Genomic DNA, 27,498 nt, shown 5'->3' with positions numbered 1-27,498 from the left:
CAATGCCCGGCCTTCCAAGAAATGAGAATTCAGAGGAACAATAATATCTGTACAATTTTCGCATTTGAGATTTTTGTTCAGTTAAACAGAGCTGTTGTCATAGATGTTACAGTTTGAAATGAACAGAAAAGTTATAAAGGGACAGTACAGGAAAATATGAGCTATTATAATGAACTGGAGAATCAGGTTAAGATGCTGACAAGTACAGAAGAAGAAATAGAATTTTTCAGCTTTCCAGATGGAGTGAAAGGTGGCTGGAGGAAAATTACAAAATCATGGACCTCTTCAGAATTGCTGAGACCCAACAAATGAGGATTGCAAGAACAATCAGTACAAAGATCCTACCAAATTTGATGGAAATGATCCATTCTATTATGAATAGAAATGTCTCCATAACAATAAACAGAGATGTGGTCAGCATGAGGCAAATACAAAGTAACCGATTTGACCTTCACTAGGCCATGATTTTGGATTTTTAACATTTTTTTTGTATATTGTTATTACAGATATGGTCTATTAAGTTTAATTACATTTTAGATATTTTAAGTAAAATATTTACTTGTGTTCTTAATGGTGTTTTAGTTTTAAAGGTGTTCTCAGTGGGGCTGATTGGCAATTTTCATAGCGGAGAAGCCTTTCTCCAGTTGCAGACAAGCCCGTCAGACTAACAGAAATCTCGTAATGATTGCCATTCTTGGTGCACCATTCCAATGGTGAGAAATATCAGAGGGGCTGTGCTGGCAGTGGTGATGTAACCAAGTGATCCAAGTGATACCAAAATGATCCAGAAATTCACTGCTCTTAAGTCCCACCCATGGCATTCTAGCATAACACACACAATACAAAAGTGCACATTAGAGAAAACTGTCACAAGGACCATTTACGCACTGGGAACTTCACTGCCCCAGTTTCCATGCAGGAACACAAATCGGGGGTGGATGAGGCACATCGGGCAAAATGCTCCCCCGTGTGGGTGCAGGAAGAGGGGGCAACTTGCCACAACTAAAACTCCAGCCTGCTGACCGGCATGAAACCTCCTGTGCGTAAACAGTAAGGGAGATGCGACAGAGTTTTAGCTGTGGATCAGTTCATCAGTTGAACTTTGGACCAGACTGAGAGTCCTAACCATGGGGGAAACACAGTGTTTCAATACAGAATGGCTTCAGGAACTTAGGCACAGTTTGGATCCATTTGCTCATTGTAGTCCTGATAAAACCGCTTACATCTGCTCACCAGGAACAAAGGTTTATTTGACTGTAACATCTTTATCTGTTTGTAAAAATGCCGATTGATTGAGTTTGGGTGTTTTACAGAGCAATGTCAAAAAGCAGGTAACCTTGCTTTAGGTGCCCACTCAGAACTGTGAATTGCTAGAGCTTTGATTATTTCTTCCCAGACAGTTTCATGTTTGGAACAAAGGGTTTTCTGAATAATTAATGTCCTTTGAAGAGGAGGAGTCATAGAAGCAAACTGGATTAAGGGAATGACTAGCAAATCCTCCCACTAGCATTGTTATGGGAAGGGAAATTTCTTTCCCAAAATTCACTTTTTAAGGTATAGCCATTTAGTCCTTTTCTTTTTCAAAAGAGGAAGTCTGATTGCTGTTTGAAACTTCAGCCCTTGCAGTTGTTTTATGTTACAGTCCACAAGTTGATGCTGTAGCTCAGGCTTTCTTGACCCCTGACACATTCTTCAGGCTTTGAGAAACTCCAGTATTGGCACAATCATGCAGAATATGGTAGGGAAGCATAGCTGTGGACACACCCACCTCTGTCCCTTCTCCTTTGTTTGGTTGTCCCAACATCCACCCAAATCAAACATTATGGTGAATGAAAAGTATATATGTTGTTTTCTGATTTTATTGAAAAGTTCCAATAAAAATGTACTTATGCTGGTTTTATGATAATACTAGTAGTAAAGCCCATTGCATTCTGTAATACAATGGGCACTAGCTCATGGTTTGGTGTGGGTTTAGTGCCTCACTTGGAAGCTGGCAACCCTAAGAGGAGGTCTCTCTGTGCACAGCACTCTTGACCCTAGTCAGTTTTATGCACTCCTAGATATTGTGGAATTCCAGAACATGAACCTACATCAATCTGGCAATCTTACCTCCTCTCTGCTTTTTTTTTTTTTCTTGACCAGAAATAGGTCAGGGGGTGCTATATGGCTGGTTAGGCGGCTGTGGAGGCATGATACCCTTTTGAGGCCCCATGTCCAAACCTCAAGGAATATTTCCAGACCAGGGACAGCCAACGTCCATGTGGGGCCTGCAGATCTCCTGGGATTGCTGCTCATCTCTAGACTTCAAAGATCAGCTCCCCAGGCAAAAATGGCTGCTTTGGAGGGCTGACTCCGTAGCATTGTATCCCACTGAGGTTTAGGGATACTAGCCTCCAGATGGGGTCGGAGGATCCCCTGGAAGTACAGCTCATCTCCAGGAAGTCAGGCTGAAGGGAAATCGCTCCCCCTCACATGCACCCCTTCAGGAATGCGCGTTGCCACAGACACCCCTTGGCTAGCAGTCTATTGCTTAGCTGGTGATGACTGCCGTTCAGAAGCCTGAGGCCTACTGCTGGCAACTGCAGTCCCTGTTGTTGTCCGCAAGGCTGTCATTGGCTAATAAAAGTGGATCACCTAATTCCCCCCAAAGTCTCACTGTCTACTCTCCGGTAAAGCAACTCCACTTGAAATTCTGGGCCACTTATGCCTTTGGTTTTGCAGGTCCTTCCTGGCAAATACTGATTTTTATTTACCAGGCCAAGCTTGAGAAAAGTCACTTCAGTTCCTATGTCTATTCAGCCATTTACTTGTTCACCATTTATAGTTTCAAGTTGCAAATATTGTTTATTTAGATTTACCTGCATTTCCAGACTCACAGGACCTATGCTGGTCTGTCTGTCTGCGCCCCAAAAACAATTGCTGGTAAGGGCTGGCCATAGCCCATAACCCAGGTGGGACATACCTGCACCACTCCACACTCAGCCTGCATGTCTCTACCATTGTCTCTACTATCACTGCTCATCTCTAGATTATAATGATCAGCTCTGCAGGCAAAAATGGCTACTTTGGAGGGTGGACTCTGAAGCATTCTACCATTTTGAAGTCCCACCTCCAAATATCAGGGAATATTTCCAGCCCTGGGTAGCCAACCTCCAGGTAGGGCTGGAGGGCTCCTGGAATTTCAGCTTATCTCCAGACTATAAAGATCAGCTCCCTGGGCAGAAATGGCTGTTTTGGAGGGTGGACAGGGTGCAGAAGAAACATTTTAGGTGTCTCACGTAGGTTGTTGCGGAAATGAAACACTTGAGACCTACTGCACAGGGTTGTTGTGCAGATGAAACAGTAGGCAAAACAACCACAGCAGCATCCAGTTCCATCTGGACAACAACCTTGCACAGTAGGCATCACATGCTCAGAGAATTGTGGAAGGCCAAGCAGTGGAAATTGCAGTCTGTCAATGACGGCCAATAAGTTCAAATTGCAATCTGCCAATGAGGGCCAATCAGTTCAAATTGCATGCAGACAATGCACTCCCTGCTTGATTGGCCGTTCATGGAGGTGTGCTGCCAATAGGGAGAGAGGACTCTCCCAATGAGGGCCAATCGTGGAGCTATATGCCCATTTCCTGCTGCTTACTGGGTAGAAGAGGTGCTGGCCTCTCTGAAAGGCCCTGCTCTGCCCATGAGTCTGGGAGTTCAGTCCCAGCAGCCGGCTCAAGGTTGTCTTGGCCTTCCATCCTTCCGAGGTTGGTAAATGAGTACCCAGCTTGCTGGGGGGTAAATGATAATGACTGGGAAAGGGAATGGCGAACCACCCCGTATTGAGTCTGCCATGAAAACGCTGGAGGGCGTCACCCCAAGGGTCAGACATGATCTGGTGCTTGCACAAGGGATACCTTTACCTTTATCCCACCCTTCATCTCCCCCAGGCAGGGGAGGGAAGCCAGCTGCTTCCTTTGCCTCCTGTGTTGGTCTCAGGTCTCTGCTGGAAGGAAGCACAGACAAGCAGTACGGGAGGCAGAGATAATCAGTGCTTCCAAAACAGAATGCAATGAAGTCCAGTAAGTCAAGGGTTCTTTCAGGCAGTCCAGGAGCATCAGCAGAAGGAGCAGGTCACAGGTTGCATCCACAACCCTGCCTCTTAGCTTCAAGTTAATATAGGCTGTAAGGAGACTCACAGTCTTCTGTAGTCAGCAAGTGTCTTGGTAATATGCTGTGGTGGCTTTTAAACTGGAGCTCTCTTCCAGCACACAGCTGGCTTTCCTTAATTGGCTCAGGTGAGGAAGGTGGGCTGACAAGGCAGGGAGTTGTAGCTGGAGATTGAACAGAAGAATGAGGAGCACCTTTAACAACTTTAGAATATACCTTCTTGTTTGACTGCAGCTCCACTCCCTCCTGCTGGTCAGAGCCTGTTGAACATCTGACTGGGCTAAACTCTAATCCAGCTGAGATTCAAGTGAAACTGGGACCTCCTGGCAAGGTTTTTCAGCCAAGGAGTCTCCTCTCTAACAGGACCTGGGCCCTGCATCTGGCCATTGCAGCACTCTTTGCTTCCCCTACCCTCCCTCTCCTCAGAGAAGGAAGGGATGCTTTTGTCTTCTGTGTTCTCTCTCTCTCTCTTTGTGTGTGTGTGTGTTTAGGGGAATGCTACACAGCCCCCGTCCCCCTCCCAAGCAGCTCTTTCCTCCAAGGGAACTGATCTCTGCAGTCTGGAGAGGAGCTTCCATGCTGGGTGTTCTCCAGGTCCCACCTGGAGGCTGGCATCCCTGAACAATTGCAACCTCCAACTGGGCCCTGGAGATTCCACTTCTGGGGTTTCTCAAAGCTTGAAGAATATTTCAGGGGGTTCTCAATGGTAACAAAGTGAGAAAAGCTGACATAGGCCTATTATCCACGGCTGCCGAAACGGCGATTTCGGATCACATGGAAAACACGAAGGGGGAAGGCGCGAAGCAAATCGCTTATGCATGGGACGCAACGGCAGCAAAACCCAGAGTAACCAATTATGCATGCGGCGACCCCGGCGCCGCTTCTGGTTGCGCCCCGGTCGCCCGGAAGCTCTGCTTTCTTTCACGTTTCGCTAACGCGGCTTTTTCGGCAGCATGCACAGAATCTGCGGCCGGTTGTAGCCGGCACCGTGCGTTATCGGTGATTTTAGGCGACGCCATTCCACCCCAAATGCGGACCTTCCCCTCCGTGCATAATGGTCCATAGAGAGACCCTATGTAAGTTCTTTGCCAACCAATGTTTTCACGTTTGATTGTAACATAAAACTGTTTTTGATTTACTTTGATATTGAACTGAACTGAAGAATGTACAGACTCTCAGCCCTCCTGGGAGCTCATTCCACTAGATCAGGGCCATGACCGAAAAGGCCCTGGCCCAAGCTGAGGCCAGGTGAACCTCCCTTGGGCCAGTGTTATCTAGTAAATCCGCACCCACAGAGCGAAGTACCCTGTGGCGGTCATAAGGAGCCAGGCAGTCTCGCAGACATGAGGGTCCCTGACCGTAGATGGCCTTTAAGGTTAATACCAAAACGAACCTTATCCGGGCCACAACTGGCAACCAGTGCAGCTCCCTTAGCACAGGCCAGATATGGGCCCTCCTGTGAGGACCCTAGCAGCTGATTTCTGTACCAGCTGCAATTTCCAGATCAGGGACAAGAGTAGGCCCACGTACTGTGAGTTATAGAAGTCCAGTTTGGAGGTGACTGTCGCATGGATCACAGTGGCCCAGTGGTCTGAAGACGGATAGGGTGTTAGTAGCCACACTTGGCACGGATGGTAAAATGCCATATACAGGCTACTCCTGTGACCTATGCCTCCCTACATAGGGAGGCACCCAGGACCACCCATCATAGATTCCTCGCTGAGGGTGAGATTGCACCCTGGCTAAGGTTGGCAGGTGCGCTTCCAAATCCGCACTTCCGAATCCAATTCATGTTCTTATCTTCTTCCAAGTAGTCATTCTGAGTGTAACAATATTAAATGATCTGGAAAAAAAATCTTAATTTTAAGTCTTAAGTATGCCAAATCCCAGTAAAATTAATGGTGTGAGCCATTTCTTTCTGTCAGAGGATCTGCTTTGTATGTCAAATATCCCAAGAGTCAGTCCCCCAGTAGCTCCAGGTAGTAGGTGATTTCAGTCAGAGACTCTGCTGCAGTTCAGAATACACTGCACAGCCCTTAAGAGATCGGTGGTCTAACTTGGAATAAGGCAGCTTCATGTGCTTGTATTCAAATTGGAATAATAAGCAATAATACAAACGTTTCTTGGACACTGTTCTTGGACACTGTTCTGTGTCTGCTGTAAAGCAAAGGCAAGAAAAATATGGCGGCCCCTACATTAGCAAACCTGGAGATTAATTAAGTACAGAGAATATAATTAAATACAGAGAAAATAGAAATCAAATTGAGTAATTTTACCTAGTGGTTGGAACTCAGTTTGACAGAAGTCCATTAGGTGCTATATCATCTTACTTGTTTGAAAACAATTCCAAGCTTGACTGAGCCTGAATTTATTGGAATCAAATTTGTTAATTCTAGTCCAGGAGAATGCTGGAGTCTTTTATGCTGCAGTAATAATGAAATCGGGATCAGAGTGTGCTTTGAAACTGAAACTATTCCGCACTGACATTTTAATGTTGATATGTTTGGCAAATTTATATCCATTCATACTTTTGTGTGGAGACTAACCTGTCTGTCTTGCATGAACAGACAAAGGCACTATTAGCAAGAAGTCACGTTGGAGAATGTGAAGGTTATGAAATTTCTTACCTTACTGAATTAGCTGCTTGGATTTGGAACAGAAATGGTCTATACAGCTATAATTAATCCTACTTTTTCCCAGAATAAGTAAATAAAGAAAATCTAAGTAAATCTATGCAATTACTGCATAAGAAGAATTCTGATGCTATATGCAAGACGATGAATAGTAACAGGCAAAATACATATTACAAAATAGCATTAGGAAAACAGCTGATGGACAATGGAATAGGAAAACCAATGGTCAAAATGAATAAAATATACACACTGTTCTTTTCGGGAGCATTGAGTTTTATTGTCAAAACATATCCAGGAACCTGATTATATTTATACTGTTTACTTTGTTTCTGTCTTTTCAGAGGAAGAAGGTGGCGACCTCCTCAAATCGGGGATCAGTTTTCCAGGGACGCCAGAGGAGGAGCTAGGTACAGATGTTATTTCTAATATTTTAAAAGCTGGCTCTAAATTACTAAATACCCTGTTCATATGTTAATATTCTCCAACTACTAAACTAAATATGCACTTGCATGTAAATTTTTGTTGTAATCCAGCATTAGCTGAAGAGGAATGTAGCTGTGTGCTCATTTAAAGCTAACTAGTTTATTTGTTTTATTTTTATTTTATTTTTGGATGTATATACCGCTGGTCTCAAAGACTTGTAACGGTTTACAATAACAATAAAAACAATGCAACCCCTAAAAAAACCCAACACATTAAAAGGTGGCAGTACACCAGAGTTAACCCCCTACCCCCTACCCCCTGTCCAGCTTGCAGTCAATGGAGGACTTCCATTAGGAGCGAAGGTTCAGTAACTCGAGAGGGTCCTCTGATGGTAACTCCGGGACCTCAAACCCAGCCTCAACCATACACCTGGTGGAAGAGCTCTGTCTTGCAGGCCCTGTGGAAAGCTGTTAACTCTGACAAGGCACTCAGCTCTTTCAGGAGCTCGTTCCACCAGGTTGGGGCCAGGGCCAAAAATGCCCTGGCCCTGGTTGAGGCCAGGTGAATGTCCTGCAGGCGAATAACCAGCATATTCATACCCACAGAGCAGAGTGCCCTGAGGGGGGCATAGACAGACAAGTGGTCCCGCAGGTATGTAGGGCCCAAGCTGTGTTTAGACTTGAAGGTCAAAACCAATATCTTAAACTTGATCCGGAAACAGACTGGTAACCAATGGAGATAACGCAACACCGGCTGAATGTGGGCCCTCTGAGATGTACCCTAGCAGCTGCATTTTGCATCAGCCTGGTCAAAGTTAAGGGTAGTGTGCTGCCCTAGCCTAGCACATGGAGGGCAAGTGCAAGGGCAAGCACGGTTACAAAGTCAAGCAAGTTCAAAGCGCGTACCAGAGAGTAGTCAAAAGTCCAGTCCGGGTCTTATCAGGAATTGCTAGTGGATGAAGTCCAAAGGAGAACCGAAAGAGTTGTCGTTTATCTTTACCAAGGTCAAGCCGGGAATCTGTGGAGCATTCAATCAAAGCGTAGTCTAGTCGGGTGAAGCAGGGTCAAGCCGGGAATCAGTCAAGCAGAGCTTCGCCGAAGCATCAGGGAACAGGAAACCAGTCAAGGCAACGGGTGGACACATGCACAAAGTTGCAGCCACACTGGGAAGCACTTCGGCTGTGCTTAAGAACAAGCTGAGCTGACACACCAAGTGGCTGCACCTGGCACTCAGCCTTCCTCCAATGAATGAGCAGTCTCCACCCCATGGCCAGGATGGAAGCCAGACTGGTATGGATCTAGGGCTGAAGTTTCCTCCAAGAATGCTAGGAGCTGGTCTGCCGCGGCCCACTCCACTACCTTACCCAGAAATGCAAGATGTGAGACTGGTCAGTAGCTGGCGGGGTCCCGTGGATCCAGTGATAGCTTTTTCAGTAGAGGGCAAACTACTGCTTTCTTAGGCCCCTCTGGAAACTCTCCCAATGTAAGTTCACAATTTCTGTCAAGGGACCTCCTACCCACTGGTCACCCAAATTAAGCAGCCAGGACGGGCATGGATATAAGGTTGCCCTCACTGAACCCAGCAGCTTGTCCACTTCAGTTATCAAGAGTCGCCTGAAGCCACCAAACACTAACCCCCACAACAGTCATCTTCCAGTTCACTAAGTGTATCAATTGTCCCGGTGGTCCCGGTGGAGCGACAGGACACAAAATAACTCGATAAAGCCGCACAGCTCAACTCCAATTCCCTTGACTTTTGATGCCCCTTTATCCTTACACACTACAGAAATTAGTATACCTTTTTTACCCCCTCTCTGCTAATCTTTTCATTCATAGAGGACACAAAGCAGTTTGTTCTGTGTAAACACAGAGACAGAGAACGAGAGCAGGACCAGACTAGGAAGGCTATTAGGGTTGTCAAGTCCCTCCTGGCAACCGGCTGGTGATGTGGGGAGTTACTGTTAGCCCATACAATGTATATCCAGAAGTGATGGCATCATGTCCAGATGTTAGACAGTGCTCTGGTATTTAGGCAAAAACACTATGGTAAATCTGACTTCTATGATAGAGTTTTTGCCCAAATACTAGAGCAGGGGTAGTCAAACTGCGGCCCTCCAGATGTCCATGGCCTACAATTCCCAGGAGCCCCTGCCAGCAAACGCCGCAGTTTGACTACCCCTGTACTAGAGTGTCACCTTGGCATCCTGGATACAATAGGCAGCAACACAGATACATTGCTGCACTTCAGATGGATCTCCTTCTTTTGGGGGGTACCTTCCCCTGCTGATCATCTGAGGATAGTGGGGCCTGGCATTGGGGGACCCCAGGTTCTACCAGGGATCTGGCAACCCTACTATATGTGCTCTAGCCATGCTTCTCCCCTCCCCCTCCCCCTCCCCCCCCCATAAATAAGGCAATTCTGCATGGGACAGACTCACCAAATTGTTCAAAGACAAGATAACTAGGATTATGTAATTTCTACGTTTAGAACTCCATGAGTACTCCTTTACATAAATCAAGACCTTTCATATATGATAACTTTACTACTGAGAAGTATTCCCTGGTGCATAACATGGAACCCAGCCATCAGTCTGAGTGTACATTCATGTCTTTATTATATTAGATCATTTTTATTTATTTGTTTATTTATTTATAGAAGATTTCTATACCACTGTTCTCCAGCGGTCTCACGGCAGTTTCCAACATCAGTAAATACAATAAAACTCATAAAACATCCCATACAAATAATTACAAATTATCACAATTAGACAGATGGCAAATCAATCCTATAGGCGCCCTATCCCTCACTCCCACCCCTCGTTCAGCCTAAGGTTCAATTCCCTTATAGTAGGAGCAAGGGCCAGATCTAATCAATAAATGTATGGTGCCTACAACTTCTTTCACAGTCATAGGCTTTGATAAAGTGGTCCTGTGATGCATTACTACTAAGTTAACTAAAATCAAGGTGGACAGTTTGGGGCATAATAGACAGGTTAAATGTGTGAAGTACCCATTGGTTTGCTTCCGTGGAATCTTACAAGAAGAGTAGGTTTATATCCCCCACTTTTCTCTAACTTAAGGAGTCTCAAAGCGGCTCAAAATCACATTCCCTCAGATACCTTGTGAAGTAGGTGAGGCTGAGAGAGATGGTTCTCCAAACTGGAGGCCACTGTTCTTAACACTGACACCATGCTGGCTCTCTAGATCAGGGGTAGTCAAACTGCAGCCCTCCAGATGTCCATGAGCCCTTGCCAGCGAATGGGAATTGTAGTCCATGGAGTTTTTGAGGGCCGCAGTTTGACTACCCCTGCATTATACCTTGCTGAGCTCTCCCCCTCTGAGTATCCACTGCAATATTATGAAGATTCTTACTGTTTGTCAGTCACATGCATGTGTGTGATGTTGCATAGTATTTCTGTGAGTTAGTTGCTCTCATTTTAAAACACAGTAAAACACAGTAAAAGGAAATCATAGCGAAGCAGAGTTGGGAAACACCAATGGGGAAGGAGGTGGAAAATCTGTGCGAAAATAGCTTTGATCAGGAGCTGGAGAGGAAACCAACCACATATTGATTAGAAAGGGCCAGCCAATTTTTTGTCTGCAGTGCTAGCAGTGAAATCCTCAACAGAGTTAGATGCTTCAAAATCCATTGAAGTCAAAGTTTAGGATTGCACTGTAAAAGTGCTTTTTATCTAAACTGGATCTCTAACGTCAGAGTGCTCTTATGTGTTCAATTTTTCACTGAAATTGCTTTGATATAAACTGCTTAATTTGGCTGGATCATTCATATACAGAGTAAAGCTAACTGTGAAATGGTTTAATTTCAACGTGAAGTCCTCTGGGCTTTTCTCAGTGAGCAAGCTAGTAAGAGGAGCAAGTAGGTCTGAAATAATCATTTATTATCATTGCTTCTTATAACAATTTGTGATAAGGTAAGGAGGCAATATAGTATGAAGTGAAGTATACTTAACCCTCACTGAAATAAACCAAGTCAAGTGTCCTTAATGGGGCTCTGATTTCTGCACATGATATTTTCCCAGGCTCTTTCTCAACTACAGTATTTGCTGGCGTATAAGACTACTTTTTCCCCCTGAAAAACATGTCTCCCAGTGGGGGGGTCGTCTTATACGCTGGGTGCACTTCAGTTGGGATAGACATAGTTGCCCATAGTACTGTATTTTGAGTGGAAATGTTGAGGGGTCGTCTTATACGCCCACTCGTCTTATACGCCGGCAAATACAGTAACTGTTAGAAAATGGCAGCGTGGATCTTAAGACCAGCAAGTAGAATTCTACAGGGCTTTGCCACCTCTTTCTTCTTTTTTAAGCCTTTGGTGTGCTGAAAAGCAGCACCTAAGATTACCAGTCCCTCTGGAACAGTGTTTCATTGGCAGGGCAAAGCAGCTGTGGTGAGCATTCTGTTCATTCTAGCGCCCCTTGGGATGCAAGTCAATCTACTGGACTGTATGATGACAACTAAGGTGACATCCTGCAGATGGGACCCAGAGATCTCCTGGAATTACACCTAACCTCAGTTCTCCTTTCAGAAAATGATTACTTTAGAGGAAGGAATTCATGGCATTGTCCCTCCCCAAATCCAGCCTTCCCCAGGCTCTACCTTCAAATCTCCAGGAATCTCCCAGCTCAGAGTTGGCAACCCTATTAGTAATTGAAGTACTTTCTATAAGTTTTTTTTTAACAAACTCTCATTCAGTCTGCACTATATACGTATGCAGAAATTGTTTAAACTCAAAGATTTATGAAATTCCTGTTGTGATATTATATTGAGGCTGAATATACACAAATTTGCCTTTCTCTGGCCCCTTTATGTTTAAGCAAGGCCTGTATATCAGAATACAGGGACACTGAGAGAGAAAACTGACTAGTGAAAGGTTGTGCAATAGTGAAAGGTTGTACTATTCCTCATTCATTTATATGTTTGTATACTCTTTCAAAACAAGTGTATGTACACTGTATCTAGAGATCCCTTTGAATTCCAGCTCCTCTCCAGACTAAAGAGATAAGTTCCCTTGGAGAAAATTGCTGCTTTGGAGGGTTGACTCTATAGTATTGTACTCCACTGGTCCCTCTCTGCCCAAATCCTGTCCACTCCCAGCTCCACCCCCAAAGTCTCCAGATATTACCAACCCGGAGAGGGAGAGAGAGATGAAATTCTTTGGCTTAGCTTTTGGGCCTAACCAAGTTACTAAAGGCTTATGTGTGGGAAATTAATGCTATCATGATTTGAAGTTCAGATAGTTAGCTCAAGGATAAGATGGACGCAGATGAAATGAGATTATGGGAGCTTCAAGGCTAAGTCCAGGAAGAAGATTTGTACTTGCATGCCATCTCTTTATACATAGAACTTTGGGTAGCGTGGGGAAGCCATGGGCATGTCCTAACTGCAGAGTGTCTTAAGCAACACATGGGATTGGCCAAATAGGATCAGGCCAGGTGTGGAATGCTTAACATAAAGCAAGTTAATTTATTCTAGTTTGTTTCTTTGGGTCAACCTTTCCGTTCGGCCTTGTGTGGATATTCAAGATGGCTTATCATCTTTCTTGCACCATGAATATCATAGGTTGGCTGTCTATTATTTTCTTCCCTGAGGATTTGCTACCCAGTCTTATGTGTTTCGCTTTCTTGATCTCTCACTACTCTTGGCATAGGCACACTTTAAAAACAAACAAAATTGGCCATACTGAATGGAAGCTTTGGAATTTCAGGATCCATTTTAATTCATCACACAGATGTGAAGTGCTAATGTAAACCATGTTCTCTTCCAAATGCTAGCAATTATTCAGTCAGGAGCTTAATAAGTAGATGGGAGCATTTTCATTTGCATGAATAACAGGTGATGATTTAGTAGGAAATTCACTCATGGGCTCATGACTTGATAAATTTACAAGCTAACTGCAGCAACCATTTGAATATATTCGCAGAATGGGCTTTTTGTCAGTGATGGAATAATCACCTTCTTCTTCCCTCAGCAGCTCCTTTGCTAATGTTTGGGGGTTGCTCATATGCAATGCGGCACGGTGTGATGCAGTGAGGAAGAGAAAGGGTTGAGTGGGATCGCCACATTCTTTCTCGTGCTTTCTAAAGGCGGTAGGAAACAGGAAAGCAGGGAAGTTCCACCTCTGCAAAATGCTGGTATTGACAATCCATGGTATCCAGCCTGTGGGCTTGTCTGGTGACATGAAACACGTGAATAAGGTAGTCTGAACCATAATCCTTGATATATTGTTTAAGGCAGGGGTAGTCAAACTGCATAGAGCCTCTTGTGGCGCAGAGTGGTAAGGCAGCTGTCTGAAAGCTTTGCCCATGAGGCTGGGAGTTCAATCCCAGCAGCCGGCTCAAGGTTGACTCAGCCTTCCATCCTTCCGAGGTCGGTAAAATGAGTACCCAGCTTGCTGGGGGGTAAACGGTAATGACTGGGGAAGGCACTGGCAAACCACCCCGTATTGAGTCTGCCATGAAAACGCTAGAGGGCGTCACCCCAAGGGTCAGACATGACTCGGTGCTTGCACAGGGGATACCTTTACCTTTACCTAGTCAAACTGCGGCCCTCCAGATGTCCATGGACTACAACTCCCATGAGCCCCTGCCAGCGAATGCCTGGTTTAAGGACTGAGTTTCCGCTGTTCAATGCACAGACAGTGAGATTTATGTCAGAAAGCAAAATGGTAGCCTGTGTTTATGACAGAACTGTTATCTGTTTTGCAGCATGGATGGTGCAATCTTGGTTTACAAAGCGGGGCTGGTTGTTCCTACCGTGGCTCTGTAAAGTGGCCTTTATTGAGCAATGGATAAGAAAATAGCTAGAAGAGCAAATATTGATACAATGGGCATCTATGTATTGCTATATATATGCAATAATTTCACAGAAATAACTGAAATTAATCATGATATATTAGGCAGATATCAGCCTTTATGCTTATTATGCTTATTATCATGGCTCCAAGCGGTAAGGCATGCAGTACTTTTATATTACTCAGATGTGGTTGCGTGTAGGTACAGTCAAGTTGCTTCAGACTTACAGTGACCCTATCAATTAATAACCTCCAAAATGTCCGATAGCTAGCCATCTTACTCAGGTCTTGCAAACTGAGGGCCATACGTTCCTTTATTTGACTGTCAGTCAATGTCTTATTGGGCCTTCCTCTTTTCCTGCAGCTTTCATTTTTTCCTAGACTTATTGTCTTTTCCAGAGAATCTTCTCTTCTCATAATGTGACTAAAGTACAATAGCCTCAGTTCAGTCGTTTTAGGGAGAATTCAAACATGATTTGATCGAGAACCCACTGATTTGTCTTTTTGGTGGCCTGGAGTATCTGTAGAACATTCCTCCAACACGACATTTCAAATTAATCAACTTTCCTCCTGTCCGGTTTCTTCCTTGTCCAACGTTCCCATACATATGAAAGGGAAATACTGCGATATGAATTACCTTGAAGTTGGTAGACAATGGGACATCCTTATCCTTAAGACTCTCTTCTGGCTTTTCAGTGGCTGCCCTTCCCAGTCTCAATCTTTTTTCTAATTTCTTGGTTGCAGTCTCCCTTTGATAATGAAATCAAAAAGTAGACAATCTTAAGACAATTGCCATTGGTGTGAATCCTCAGTAGTCATTACTTTCTTGATGTTCAGATGAAATTCTGCTTTGGCACTTTCTGCTTTAACCTTCATTGGGAGTTATTTCAAGTCTTCACTATTTTCTGCCAGGAATGTGGTATGATCTGCAAAACGCAAATTGTTAATGTTTGTACCATCAAATTTTATTCCACCTCCATCTGTATTCCAGTTTTCCTTATGATGCTTTCTGCATTTAGATTGTACAGATAGGAAAAAACATTCTTGTCTGACATCTTTGCTAATTGAAAACCATTCTAATGCTCTATAGTCTGTCCTAACAGAGGCCTCTTGTCCACAGTTTAGGCTTGGTGTAGTGGTTAAGAGCAGTAACTTCTAATTTGGAAAGGTGGATTTGATTCCCTGCTCCTCCACATGCAGCCAGCTGGGTGACCTCTGGGCTAGTCACAATTCTGTTAGAGCTGTTTTCACAGAGCAGTTATATCAGAGCTCTCTCAACCTCACCCACCTCACTGGTTGTCCAGTGGGGAGAGGAAGGGAAGGCGATTGTAAGCCACTTAGAGACTCCTCCAAGTAGTGAAATGTGGGGTATAAAAATCAATTCCTTCTTCTTCTTCTTGTGTATCAAAAATAGATGCTATGGCACACCCATTTATTTTAAAACCAACCAGACTTTTCATGATCCATACAGTCAAAAGCATTTCTGTAATCTTTGGAAAACAAGCCAATTTTCTTCTGAACTTTTCTCCAGTCTTTGCGCCATTGTTTTGTTTTCTATATTTTTTGCATATGCATTACTCAAATATGTCATAATAATTCAGATGCCTTTAAACTAGCAAATCATCTTCCCTAGCCCTGAACATTCAGATCAAAAAGCACCACATACAATGTTTCAAGAAGTTGAATCTCTACTTACCAGATGTTAAAATTATATGTGAAATGTTGTTCTTTCGATTCTATAGCCATTCATTTTGCATTTATTGGAAGAACAATTGCATCCCCAATATATGTTGCTTCTGGGTTCTCCAAGTGGGACCATGTATCATACTGGAGGATGTAAGAGACTACATTAAAGACTCCCATTTTAAATCTGAATTAGCGAATGCAGAGCAGAGCTAGTAGTATATGCAAAACTAAATGATCTTGGCAACGTCTTGTTATTTGAGGAATCTTTAGTTCTACAGATTAAAAATGGTATTTCAATCCAGAAGCTGCAGATATTTTTTAGAAATCTTCTAATACTTCTTAGAATTACAGTATTTAGATAATAAGCTAATAAAACCATTTCCAGATTGCCAGGGATTTTCAGTTTTTCTTGGTTTTCTTCTTTCCCTTTTTAAGTATCCGCCTTCCACCATGCTATATTGAAAGCTTCCTTGGAAGAATTATGTGTGGACTGCTGAAATGGGAGGAAAGCAGGAAGGAAAATACTAAATTTACATGGGAATCTGGAGCCTATCCTGGAGATTTTCATAGATTTTCTGAGGAGGTTGCATACATTTATGCCTTCATAATTTACAGAGTTTCTCCACATGTCCTGTAATGTAAATTGAATATTATGTTGTGCTTATATAATTCATCCTTCAGAACATTAAAGCAGTATAAACATTTGTTTACTTACTTATTTTACTTTGTACCTGACATTTCCCCCCAATAGGGATCCAAAACTGCTTGCATAATTCTTATATTTTTATCCTCACAACAACCTTGTAAGGGAGGTTAGGCTGGGAGTGTGTGACTGGCCATAGGTCACCCAGCAAGCTTCCATGGCTGAGTGGGAATTCCAACCCAGGTCTTTCCATTCTAGTCCAACACTCTTAACCACTGCACCAAACTGGCTCTCAAGCATTCCTTTTGTTGGATGCAAAAGCCACCTGGGGTGGGTGCTTTGTTTGGGTGCTTGAAATAGAATCAAGGTCTTTTCAAAACAATCATATAAGGCAATGGATAATGTAACTCTGAAACAATAATCTACAAGATTAAAGGGATACAATTATAACACTATTTCTCATCTCCCTATACCCAAGCGACAGGCTACTGAAAAGAAATTTTTTAAAAGGAAAATCATTCAAGTTACTCTTTTAACTTTTCTTGTTTCATATTCAGAATTATGGAGATTTACAAATGGGGTTCAGGGGTGCACGCCGATCTGTTTTTGTTTTTGTTTTTAGCTTTTTCATAAGAATAAACTTCTAAGAAGAGTTTCTGGGCTGTCATCCAGTCAGCTTATAGTAACTGTTGAATAATGCCATATCCAGTCAGAATGCTTAAAGCAGACGGTATCCAAAAGAGACTGTTAAGGGCTCTTATGGAGTTTGGACACGGTTGAGGAGAAGAAACATTTAAGGTCTCCCACGCAGATTGTTGTGGAGTTACCTGAGGTCTACTGCACAGGGTTGTTGTGCAGATTAAAGAGGAGGCAAAAGAACCTCTGCAACAGCTTCCAATTTCACCTGCACAATAACCCTGTGTGGTAGGTCTCAAATCTGCAGAGAGTTGCTTGGCTGTTTCTTCCCTTCAGCAGCATGGCCGGACACAGTAGTATTTTAAGTGAAAAGGGGCTTTCATCACGGACAGGGCCCACCCTTGGGGCCCTTAGCGAATTATTTAATCCGCTCCGCTAGGAGCGGGTTAAAGATTGTACGGTTTTAGTGGGATTTTTAACTGCTTGTAATTCGCCTCGGGCCTCCGGGGAGAGGTGAGGGATAAATCAAATAAATAAATAAATAAATAAATAAATAAATAGTGATTAATCTCTTTTTCTTGAATTGCCAACAGTGCCAACCTAAACACAGCTACAGACAGCATTAGGATTGCTAATACATTTCTTTCCAATAAAACAAAGGCCTTTTCTCTTTCTTGCCTGGAACTGGGCATGAATGATTCCTTAGGTACAATCCAGGCTATATTCATCACAAAGTGGGTGGAAATCAAACAAAGATAAAGCTGGAAACATGGCAATTAGTTAATGACAGAACTAAAAAGAACTTCTGTGACAGGTAAGGAAAAAAACTAATCAGTTAAAAACTAAAATGAATTGCAAATGAACACATTTTTATGCCAGTATTTCTTTCCCTGCTCCTTTTGTGGTTAGCTAGGAGGGAGAACATGGATTTAAACTTTCCAGATTTTTCAGCCCATTTCACACAGGTAGAGCTGTTGGGTATTTGTCCATTTGCTGCACACACTGATGGTGTTCAAAACCAACAGAGAAACAGTCCCATTTTCTGCAAGAATGATTCCTTGGGTTCTCTTCTGGAAATCTTAAAGAAAGCTGCCTTTTGTCCTCTTCTTTTGATCCTTGCCTGACCTCAATATGGCAGCAAATAATCTTTGTATGATCTTCACTACTCGGTCCTAGGATATGTTTAAATCACCTTTTCAATTTCAATAATTGCTAAAAAGAGAGGAGGGGCTGGTTCAGATACTGGAAAATCTTTTCAGGGAGCAATGGAGGCAGGAAGGTCTGACCCACCACGTCTGTGGTTAGCTATCCCCTTCCTAGTGGCACCTCGCAGGGGGAATGTCACACTTTTATAGCAGCCACTGTGGACTAAAAGTGGACTAGGAGGAAAATGCAGCCTGTAAAATGGCATTCTGGCTTGTTCTCTCCCCCCCCCCCCCCCCGAAAGAGCCAGCAGCACAGCTCCTTCCTCATACAGCACAGGGCTCAGGAGGACTGTGTGCCTCATTCCCTACTGGGCATAGCCACTGACTTGTGCAGCTGTCACCTGCTGCACACAGGAAACAATTTGTTTGCCTGGCATTCCCTCAGTGATCCCTCCTTTCTAACCTATGTTTTGATTATATGCTTTGTATGTGAACTCTGTTTTAATGATATATATGGGAGGAGCGAGTGTAAAATGTGGCTCTATACTTTGTATTTTCTATTGTTAGCCACATTGGCAGCATCATTTTATTACAGAGTTCCCCCTCCAAAACAGCCATTTTCCCTGGGGTAGCTTATCTCTGTAGTCTGCAGATGTCCTCCAATTCCATGAGATTTCCAGGCTGCACCTGGAGGTTGGCGAATCCTGGGTCAGGAATGTTCCTTGAGGTTTGTAGGTGAGGCCTCTAGAGTCCAAGGAAGAGCTTTTGCCATGTAGCCAGCCCCCAGGAAGGCCACAGTGCTGGTATGCATCCTAGCGTCCATTGTTTCCCTGGGTGCAACGGGCTTTGCCTCTAGTCTGTACACAGCCCGTGGCGCCACGGGCGCCACGGACTGAATAAAAGAGTAAGGTGTAGTGGGGAGGAGTTAGGGCGGGACCGGTCCGGAATAAAAACTCGGAGGGGCCAATCAGCGCGAAGCGGCTCCTGTTTGGCCCCTCCAAGTGTCCATCCCGCCCGAAGCAGGCTGCTTCACCCGCACAGCCACAGGTGAGCGGGCGGCCGCGCTGCCTTCTCCCGGCCGGCGGAGCGGCCTCGCGGCGTCGTAGAGGCTTGGGAGAGCCTTGGGGGGCGGGTGGGCCTGGCCGCCTTCTCTCAGCCGGCGGAGCGGCTTCCGCCAGCCGAGAGAAGGCTTGGAAGAGCCCCGGGCCGTGGGTGGGCCTGGCTGCCTTCTCTCGGCCGCTCCACCAGCCGGGAGAAGGCTTTGTAGAGCCTTCGCAGACCTGCAGCTGAGGAGGCCCCGCCACCTGCCGCCGCCCGCTGCCCCGCCTCAGGCCGCCAAAACTCCAGGACTCCTGCCACTCGCCAGCGGCTCGCAAGCCGCTCCAGGTACTCCCCCCCCCATACCCACTCTCACTGCTAGCGCCCATTGCATTTCAAAGGGCAATGGGCTTTTTTACTAGTAATACATAATTTCTGGACATTGTGTATGTCATGTTTATATATGACAAGTGAGGGGTCTGCTTTTGAAAGCTTTTCTGACCCTCCCCTTGTGTTCTGCCTCAAAAATAAATGCCTCACTGCCTTTAAAAATCATTATAGAACTTTGTAAGTGTTGTTCCACCCGTAGGTAAGGTTACCAACACCCAGGTAGGTGGTGGTTGGAGAACTCCTGGGATTACTACTGATTTCCAGGTAACAGAGATCACTTCACCTGGTGAAAATGGCCTCTTTGGAATGTAGACTCAATGGCATTATATTCACTGAAGCCCCTGCACTCTTCAAACCCTATACTCCTCAGCTTCCACCCCCAAAAAACTTTCCAACCCAGAGCTGCCAGGTCTGCCCTTGGACCTTAAATAGACAAAAAAACAAAATCATGAATAGTGGAGTAGAGTTAGCAATCCCAAGAGACACGGACAGCAGTTCCTTATCTTGTACAAGATAATTTCTCCAAGAAGTTGGTTTGACAGGTGTGGTTCCTTCTCTGTTTTCATTGTTATCATGACTTTTCAATGGGAACTCAAAGGATCACAGGTTTTTGATGTTCATGCTTGTCTGGTTCTTCTGCTAGAATGAAACAATGTTAATGTGGGCCTATGGCCCATGTCTATTCCCTGAGCTAAATGTGCTTTTTATTTTTAAAAAGCCACAAAATCTCTTAAAGCGTTGTTGTGCTGTAATCTACTCACCAGAGTAATAACTTTAATTATTATGTTTATAAAACAGTGATCCTTTGAAAATTGCATCAAAATTAGTTTAGCCTTTACATTAGAATATTTAAAAGGTTCTCCTATGAACATCTATTGCTTCTTCAAATAAACATATTGTCTTTCACAACTATTCCTAGCATCTTTTGTTGATGTTTCCTTCCCATTTCAACTCCATGTTCTTTTCTCCCACCCCTCACCCCAGTCCAGGGAACAATAAAGACCCAAGCGTGCAGTCTACCCAAAACATTTCATACAAAGGATAAAGTTCTTTTTTACATCCTGTCACACTCTTCTCATCCTTCCTGATTGAAGTTCCTTGAGAGATCTTTATTATGTTCTGGTCCTTATGTCAAAGGAAAAGTTATCTCAATCTGTTGGCTACCATAATAAGGCATAATTTGGCATTCTTCTAGCCAGACCAAACCAGGGTGGGGATTTGTTTTGCCTGAAAAGGTAGTTTTAGTTACATGGTACAAATTTACTATCCCGAATTGTAGTTTTTCACCTCTGGCTAAAATGGCATTTCACCACATTGCCCACCCTGGGGGTGAAAATGGCAGCTGCATTACATGTACAAGAATGGTGGGGTTTTGCTATTAGTTCTTTGGATCTTGTCTTTGGAAATAGTTCCTTCCACATAAAGACCTACCAAGTACAGGCTCCCGAAGTAATCTTTTCAAAACTATTGAACATCTAACTGTGGTGTGAAAAAGCTTCCAGCCATGCCTTTTTGTTTCCTTCTTTTCATAGCAAACTTTATTTGCAGCATTATCAATACTGGGTGAGTTTGGACATCATAACTATGGGGTCCCAAGTATGACTTTCTTCGATATTGAGTAGATGTCATGTAGCCCTCCTCACCAGGGTTCCATGACTCAGCCAGGTTACATGCTGGCTGTGTCCAGTCTCCTTGCACATTGATTTTCCTGCTCCCTTCCCCCCCTCCCTTTCTACATCCACACCCAGGTTGTTTAACTCTCAGTGAGACTCTGTCCTTTGAGGTGCAATCTCTGCATGTTAGGGCTGGAAACAAATGTCTGCCATTGATTGTTAGCAGCAAGGTATCATAGCTTTGTTCTAAATTTTTCCTTTGTTGATTAAAGTGGGTGTTCTGTGAAAATGGTTTTTGGCGGGCAAAATGTTCATTGGTTGGAGTGTGGGGGGAGATGCCTTTATGAACTTAGCATAGTACATTGTTCTTGGCAATGCCAATCTCTTATGAAGCGTCCTGATGTACCCTGACTTTGGACTCCAATAAAATAACTTCGGACTCTTCCTAAGAAACGTGTCCGCTCTTTTTGAATTCAGCAGAAGCGTATTCCAAGTTCATGATTCTGGTGTATGTATGTACATTTAGTATGTACAATAAAATGACTTTATGTGTCTAAAATGTGATGTGGAAAAATGCTGATATAGTTGTAGTTGTCACAGGTCTTATTAACAGCAGAGGTCAAAAAATCAGTCATTAAATAATTAAACAGATTCAACAGAATTGTGACATCATTGACTCTTTCAAATGATAACCTGACATCTGTATAGCAACTACTTTGGGAAGAACATTTATTCCAACCCCCTCAGTCAAGGTTAAACAAAATCCACCGATCTTGATATAGATTTGTTTAACCTCAGCTGAGAGTTCAAGTGGTCCCCAGATATTTCTCAATGTGAATGTGGCCTGCCATTTCCAGTTTGAGCCCAGACTCACACTAAATAGCCTCTGTATCTTTCTCCTGTGCTGTTGGCTTCATTTCTGCATATGAGTTAAGGAATGCACTAGCAAAAAGTGAACTTTTGTAAGTATCTTTGCAAACTTAGAAGGAATACTGATAATTGTGATAGAGTGAAAACAGGAATAAAATTTCTGGACTGAAGTTAGCAAAAGTAAGCAGTCAAAATAATATTGAGTACTCAAATGTTAAATACTAGAAGCCTGCATAGAAAATCAATGGCTTCCAAGAATTCAAACATTGTTCAAGTTGCTTTACTCAAAAGAAGAGGTGAAAAGTGAGACACAGAGAGAGAAAGCGAAAGAGATACATTTATTGTAGTCGGCAACCAGTACAAAATACATAACTGTGGAAAGGGAGAGAGAACGTGTTCAGTAGCTGCAGTTCTGGTGTGAGAAGTGTACCATCTCATAGTGCTGTCATTTTAATCAGATCTTAATTGTTCCATGTCAATGTCTGGAGTGTTGCATTTTGTGTTATCTGCATTGTCTGATGTGTAAAATAATTTTCTTCAATAAAGCACACATTGTAGTGCATTTGAGTCTAACACTTGGGTTGAATACATTCTGTTATCATAATTGAATGCTTCAAATCAGGCAGTTAACATTTTCCGTGGGAAACACATAGGGTAGAGTACATGTTGTAGTGAAGTATTTCATTTGGAACAATTGATCTGTTGTTTTTCTTTTGCAGATATTCATTGTGACATGTACTAAATTGTTCAACTTAGTTGAACTTGTTATCAGTGGGTATTTGATTTCAGGTTCCAGTTGGCCACATAACTGCAGAAAAATCATTCGTAGAATAGATACCTATATCCAGTCTATATATCTATGTTCAGTGGAGTGCATCACAACTGTTCAATGTCCAGACTGTACTTTTTTGTTAGGGATGCTAGTGAACGTCTCCTCAGCTCAAATTCTTCCAAGTTTGAGGAGTTCCTGCTCTTGTTTCTGAAGTGGGAGGGATGAAGTAGGAACTTTCCCTTATTAATTTTATTTTCAAATTATGTCCATATAAATTCAGTTTTTCTTTATTTCACTTCAATTGTGTTGTCTTCCTACATTATTAATGCAAATATGTACATCAATAAAAAGATGCAAAAAAGCAAAGCTGGACTTCTTCCACATACACAGGAAAATGTACTTTCAAAGTAGATTTTCTTGCTCTGTACAGGAAAATCCAGCTGCAAAAGCACCCTGAATGTGCATTATTTGACATGTGCAGAATGAGCCTTGGTATGACTGTATATGTGATTACATCAAGTTGCCTAATTAATGCTTTGCACATTGGTCGAATACCTATAAGATTAAAATTACATACAACCACATTGAAATTACGTTGTTGTACATTTAAAAAAAATCTATCAGTAGATGTTTACTGATAATATAGAGTAGGCAAAGATGTGAATGAATTGCAGGAATTGAAAGATGTGGTTCTGTAACTCTTCACCTCTGGAGTTCAATTCAGATTGAGTGCAATGCTGAACAAAGCAAACCTACAGGCTTATCAAGGAAGTGACTGCTGGGAAATTCTCACTGCGAATGTTGCAGGGGTTATAACCCCAGCAAAGGCATGAAATAAGATGATGCACTTTGCAATGGACAACTCAGGGGTAGTCAAACTGCGTCCCTCCCGATGTCCATGGTCTACAATTCCCATGAGCCCCTGCCAGCGAATAGTCACATTGACTACCCCTGGACTAGATGATACAGGTGTCCTAATGCGAAAACTAAATGCTTTTCAGTATATCCAATCCTTCCCTTCCCCTCATTCCTCTCCTTGTGAAAATGTATCCTGTAAAAAAACATTTTGTTTCTTATACTCAGAAGTATCTTATGTTGTGTTCTTTTTTCAGTAATGCTATTTTTAGGACAACAGACTCTCTCTTCAGTTAAGTTAATGCTGCTGGAAAATTTGAACACAGTTGCTAGAAACAGCAAGAGCAAATGACAGTAAAAGCTTTGTTACCCAGCACTCAGTTATCCAGAATACTCAGTTAACCAGCATCTCCAAGAAACCAAGCTCCTTCCCTTAGCTAACATACCACTCCATGTTTAAGTTCAGGTGCTACCCACTCCTGTCTCTCCAGCCATCCAACTTACTGCCAGCATTCTTGATGGAATTTTGGTAGCCAGTGGTACCAGCTGATGCCATCTTCAGGTGCCGCTTTTCCCTTCAGCTGCCAGGAGGAAGCTCCGTAGGAGGGTTCCCAAGGAACTGGACCAGCCATCTGTTTGTTGAGCCAGGTGGCAATATGGCTGAGGAGAAGAGGCTGGCCAGGTGAGGGCACTGTCACCATAGTGGGTGGGTGGAGGGATCTACTGCAGATTCCTCTCAGTAGGGAGTGGGGAAGAACATCAAGTTTGAATATTTGGCACATTTGGTTAACTTGTAACCCTCATGCCCCATGAATGCCAGATAGCAACTCGTTAAAGACATCATTGAAAGTCTTTAGCAATGCTGCTGTCAAAGCCAACATCCCACTTTTCACTAATACCCTGCATGTGGAATGTCAGTAGAACCTTCTGGTTTTCTTTTTTTTTTCTGCTTCCTTCAGTGTTGAAATGTAGCTTGATGAAATGTTTACATTTAGCGTGTTGAAATTGCAAGCCACTATCGAAAGCACTAAGGATTAAGTATTATTATTACTTTCACAGATTTTGTTGTATTCTATGGAATCCAATTTTTCATATAAAAATGGAGTTTTGGGGCCTCCTCTTTGAAAAGGTAACATTTCTTCTGTAGTTTAATGTACCATAGCCTTGAGTGCCATGAGCTGTGCAGACAAATGTCTTTAACTTCACAAATAGCAAGCAGTCTCTTGGGTTCTTCCATTGCCGAGCTACTGCAATTGACTGCTCAAATTCACAGATGTTCACATGAGATTCTGCCTGACTGTTTGAGTATGCAAAGGGGCTATTTGCAGTGATAGAAAAGATCAGAAAAGATCAAAAAAGTTCAATCTGTAGAGCCTGAACAACAACAACAACAAAAGCTCATTAATTCGTCTTTGAGCACCCATATAATAATTTCTGGAAGTTAGTTATTTGAGCAGCGTTAACCCCTGGACATAGTGCTTCCCATGTCACTTTGGTAACTTAAGAAATAAAGAGGATATGTGGGATTATGACATGGGTACACTCTACACGTATGCACTGACATCCTTCCATACAATGTCTCCATTCAGGAGTGGTTTAAGGATTTGTGGGGCCCGTAGCACCAGAGCTTGTTTCACGATTTGCGGAGCCTTAGCAGAATACAATTGCAGTGGTAGCAGCCAGACTGGGGTTAGAGGAAAGGGGGGTCCACAGTGGAAAGGGGTGTCACTCCAAGTGTCCTTAACAATAGAAAATGGGGGAAGAGAGAAGCTACAGCCCTGTTCCATGGGGGGGGCACAGTGCTAGGCCCCTGGAAGCATGGGAACCATAGCATGTACTACATGGATAAACCAGCACTGTCCCCATTGCAAAAGTCCCCATTGCAAAAGATGGGAATGAGAAGCAACCTTGTGAAACAAGCAACTATTGGAAGGGCACAATTTCTGATGACTTCTCAAAATCTTGTCCTTTGTATATTTCCATTGAAGCTGTCTCATTGATTTTGAAATTAAGATTTAAGTAAATAAATTCAGAGTGTTTTTCATTTAGCATGATGACTGGACAGTAATTTTATTTATGCAAGATTTGTCTGACAAGTCTAACTTTGTGAGAAGTGCTACAGTTGAGGTTAATTCCTTCTGCTTAAACATCTTTTGTGAAGAAACTAGTCCATAAAATGCTACATGAAATTTCAAGTCATAGTAGTCTGAGGATATTAATTTATATCTATAGGACATTTCATATGTCACGATAGATGCTAACAGAAGATAGCTCATGAAGTTCAAGAGGAAAATGTCCTTTTTCATATAGCCAAAAATTAGATTGTGTATTGCTTTTAGAGTTAATATTGCCTATGGTGTTACGCTGCTGTCCTGAGTGAGGTACAGAAAAAGGTTTGGATCCAACAAAATGTTTCCAAGTATAGAATAGTTTCTGTCAGTAGACTACAACTTTTTCATCTCCCCCCCCCCGCCCCCGCAGCCCCCAATTATTCCTGAAATTCTACTCTTGAGGTTATGATTCTGGAGACATTCAGGGATGCAGTAGAATGGGGAAGACATGCCTCAGTCAAAGTTAGAATAATGCACTCAACATGGCATTATTGAAAAGTTTAATTAGCCCAAAATGCAGCAGCAAGACTATTGTCAAGGGTTATTGAGATTGTATCTTTTGAGCAGGGAACTAAAGAAAAGCACTGGCCACTAATCTGTTTCCAAAAGTAATCTGGTTGTTAACTTTAAGGTTATAAACTATTTGGGGCCAGGATACCCGGGAGACCATTTCTTCCCCTACTATCCAAGCCACCAGTCAAAATCTGCCTCTCAAGCCCAGCTCTCTGGGCCTTGTTTTCAGAGGTGAAGTTCCTGACAACTAGAAACAGGGAATTTTCTGTGGTGGCATCTTGCCTTTTGATTGGAATGCCATATCCCTTTGAGATTCACCTGATGCTGACTTTACTGTGCTTAAGCTAGTAGGCCAAAACACATCTTTTTACCCTATCTTTTAATTAGAGGTTTTATCTTTCTAGCTTTTTAATACACTGCTGTTGGCCGTGGGAAGAGCATTCGCCACCGAGAAAGGAGCAGGGCCGCCGCGTCTTTGATGCGGCGGCCCTGCTCCTGTCAGCCCAAGATGTGAGGGGACTGGGGGAAGAGCCTTCGACGCGGTGGCCCTGCTCCTTTCCCGGCGACAAAGCCAGGACATCGGGGGGTGGGAGTGGGGGAACAGCTTACACGCGGCGAAAGGAGCAGGCCCGCTGCATCAGAGACATGTTGGGCCTGCTCCTTTCGCTGCCCGCAAGCCGGGAACTCGGAGGGTGGAGGTGGGTGCAGGGAAAGGCTTCATCCCGGGGAAAGGAGCAGGCCCGCCGTGTCAGTGACGCGGCGGGCCTGCTCCTTTCCCCGGTACGAAGCCGCTGCCTTGGAGGGAGGGGGGCTGGAAAGGCTTCCTCTCCCCCAAATCCCCCTGCCGCCAGCCTGCTTCCACCTGGCAACCCTATATGGTCCCTATCCAGTGCCGAAGGCCATGGTCTATACTGAATGGGTAGAGCCCTAAATGATGAGGTCTTGTGGAGAATATCATATGCATCCAGTTTGTTTTCACCTTTTATATCTTTCAGTTATAATGTTAGTTCATTCTCCTTTGAGGATAATGAAGTCCCAGTCTTAAACCCAACAGACTACATCGCATGGGCTTTCATGGGGTGGCTCCTTTTGAACAGTAGCAAGAAACCAGGTCTGCATAAGTCAACAAGCTGGGATATTATTAAGCTGTTTGCCCCAGTGCCCCAAACCTGGCCCCAATGAGTCCTCCCCAACTGTCCTGGTAAGAGCCCT

The 27,498-nt window shown here is 43.5% G+C and overlaps 1 protein-coding gene across 14 annotated transcripts in view; it reads left to right on the top strand.

Moving 5' to 3' along the window:
- The window catches only part of DLGAP2 (DLG associated protein 2), a 578,727-nt gene that overhangs the window by 431,506 nt on the left and 119,723 nt on the right, over window positions 1-27,498 (top strand). For 13 of the 14 annotated variants that reach the window (XM_077309418.1, XM_077309398.1, XM_077309427.1 and 10 more), the window contains one exon: window positions 7,123-7,188. In XM_077309418.1, coding sequence (XP_077165533.1) covers window positions 7,123-7,188 — 66 coding nt within the window. Of the gene's footprint in view, window positions 1-7,122; window positions 7,189-24,721; window positions 24,792-27,498 lie in introns of those variants that run through there. The other variant, XM_077309445.1, reaches the window with a different exon arrangement.

The sequence above is a fragment of the Paroedura picta genome, chromosome 1 (genome assembly GCF_049243985.1).
Source record: "Paroedura picta isolate Pp20150507F chromosome 1, Ppicta_v3.0, whole genome shotgun sequence".
In the NCBI taxonomy this organism is placed as follows: Eukaryota; Metazoa; Chordata; class Lepidosauria; order Squamata; family Gekkonidae; genus Paroedura; species Paroedura picta.
Note: the sequence above shows the minus strand (reverse complement) of the source record. Positions and strands in the feature narration are given on the sequence as shown.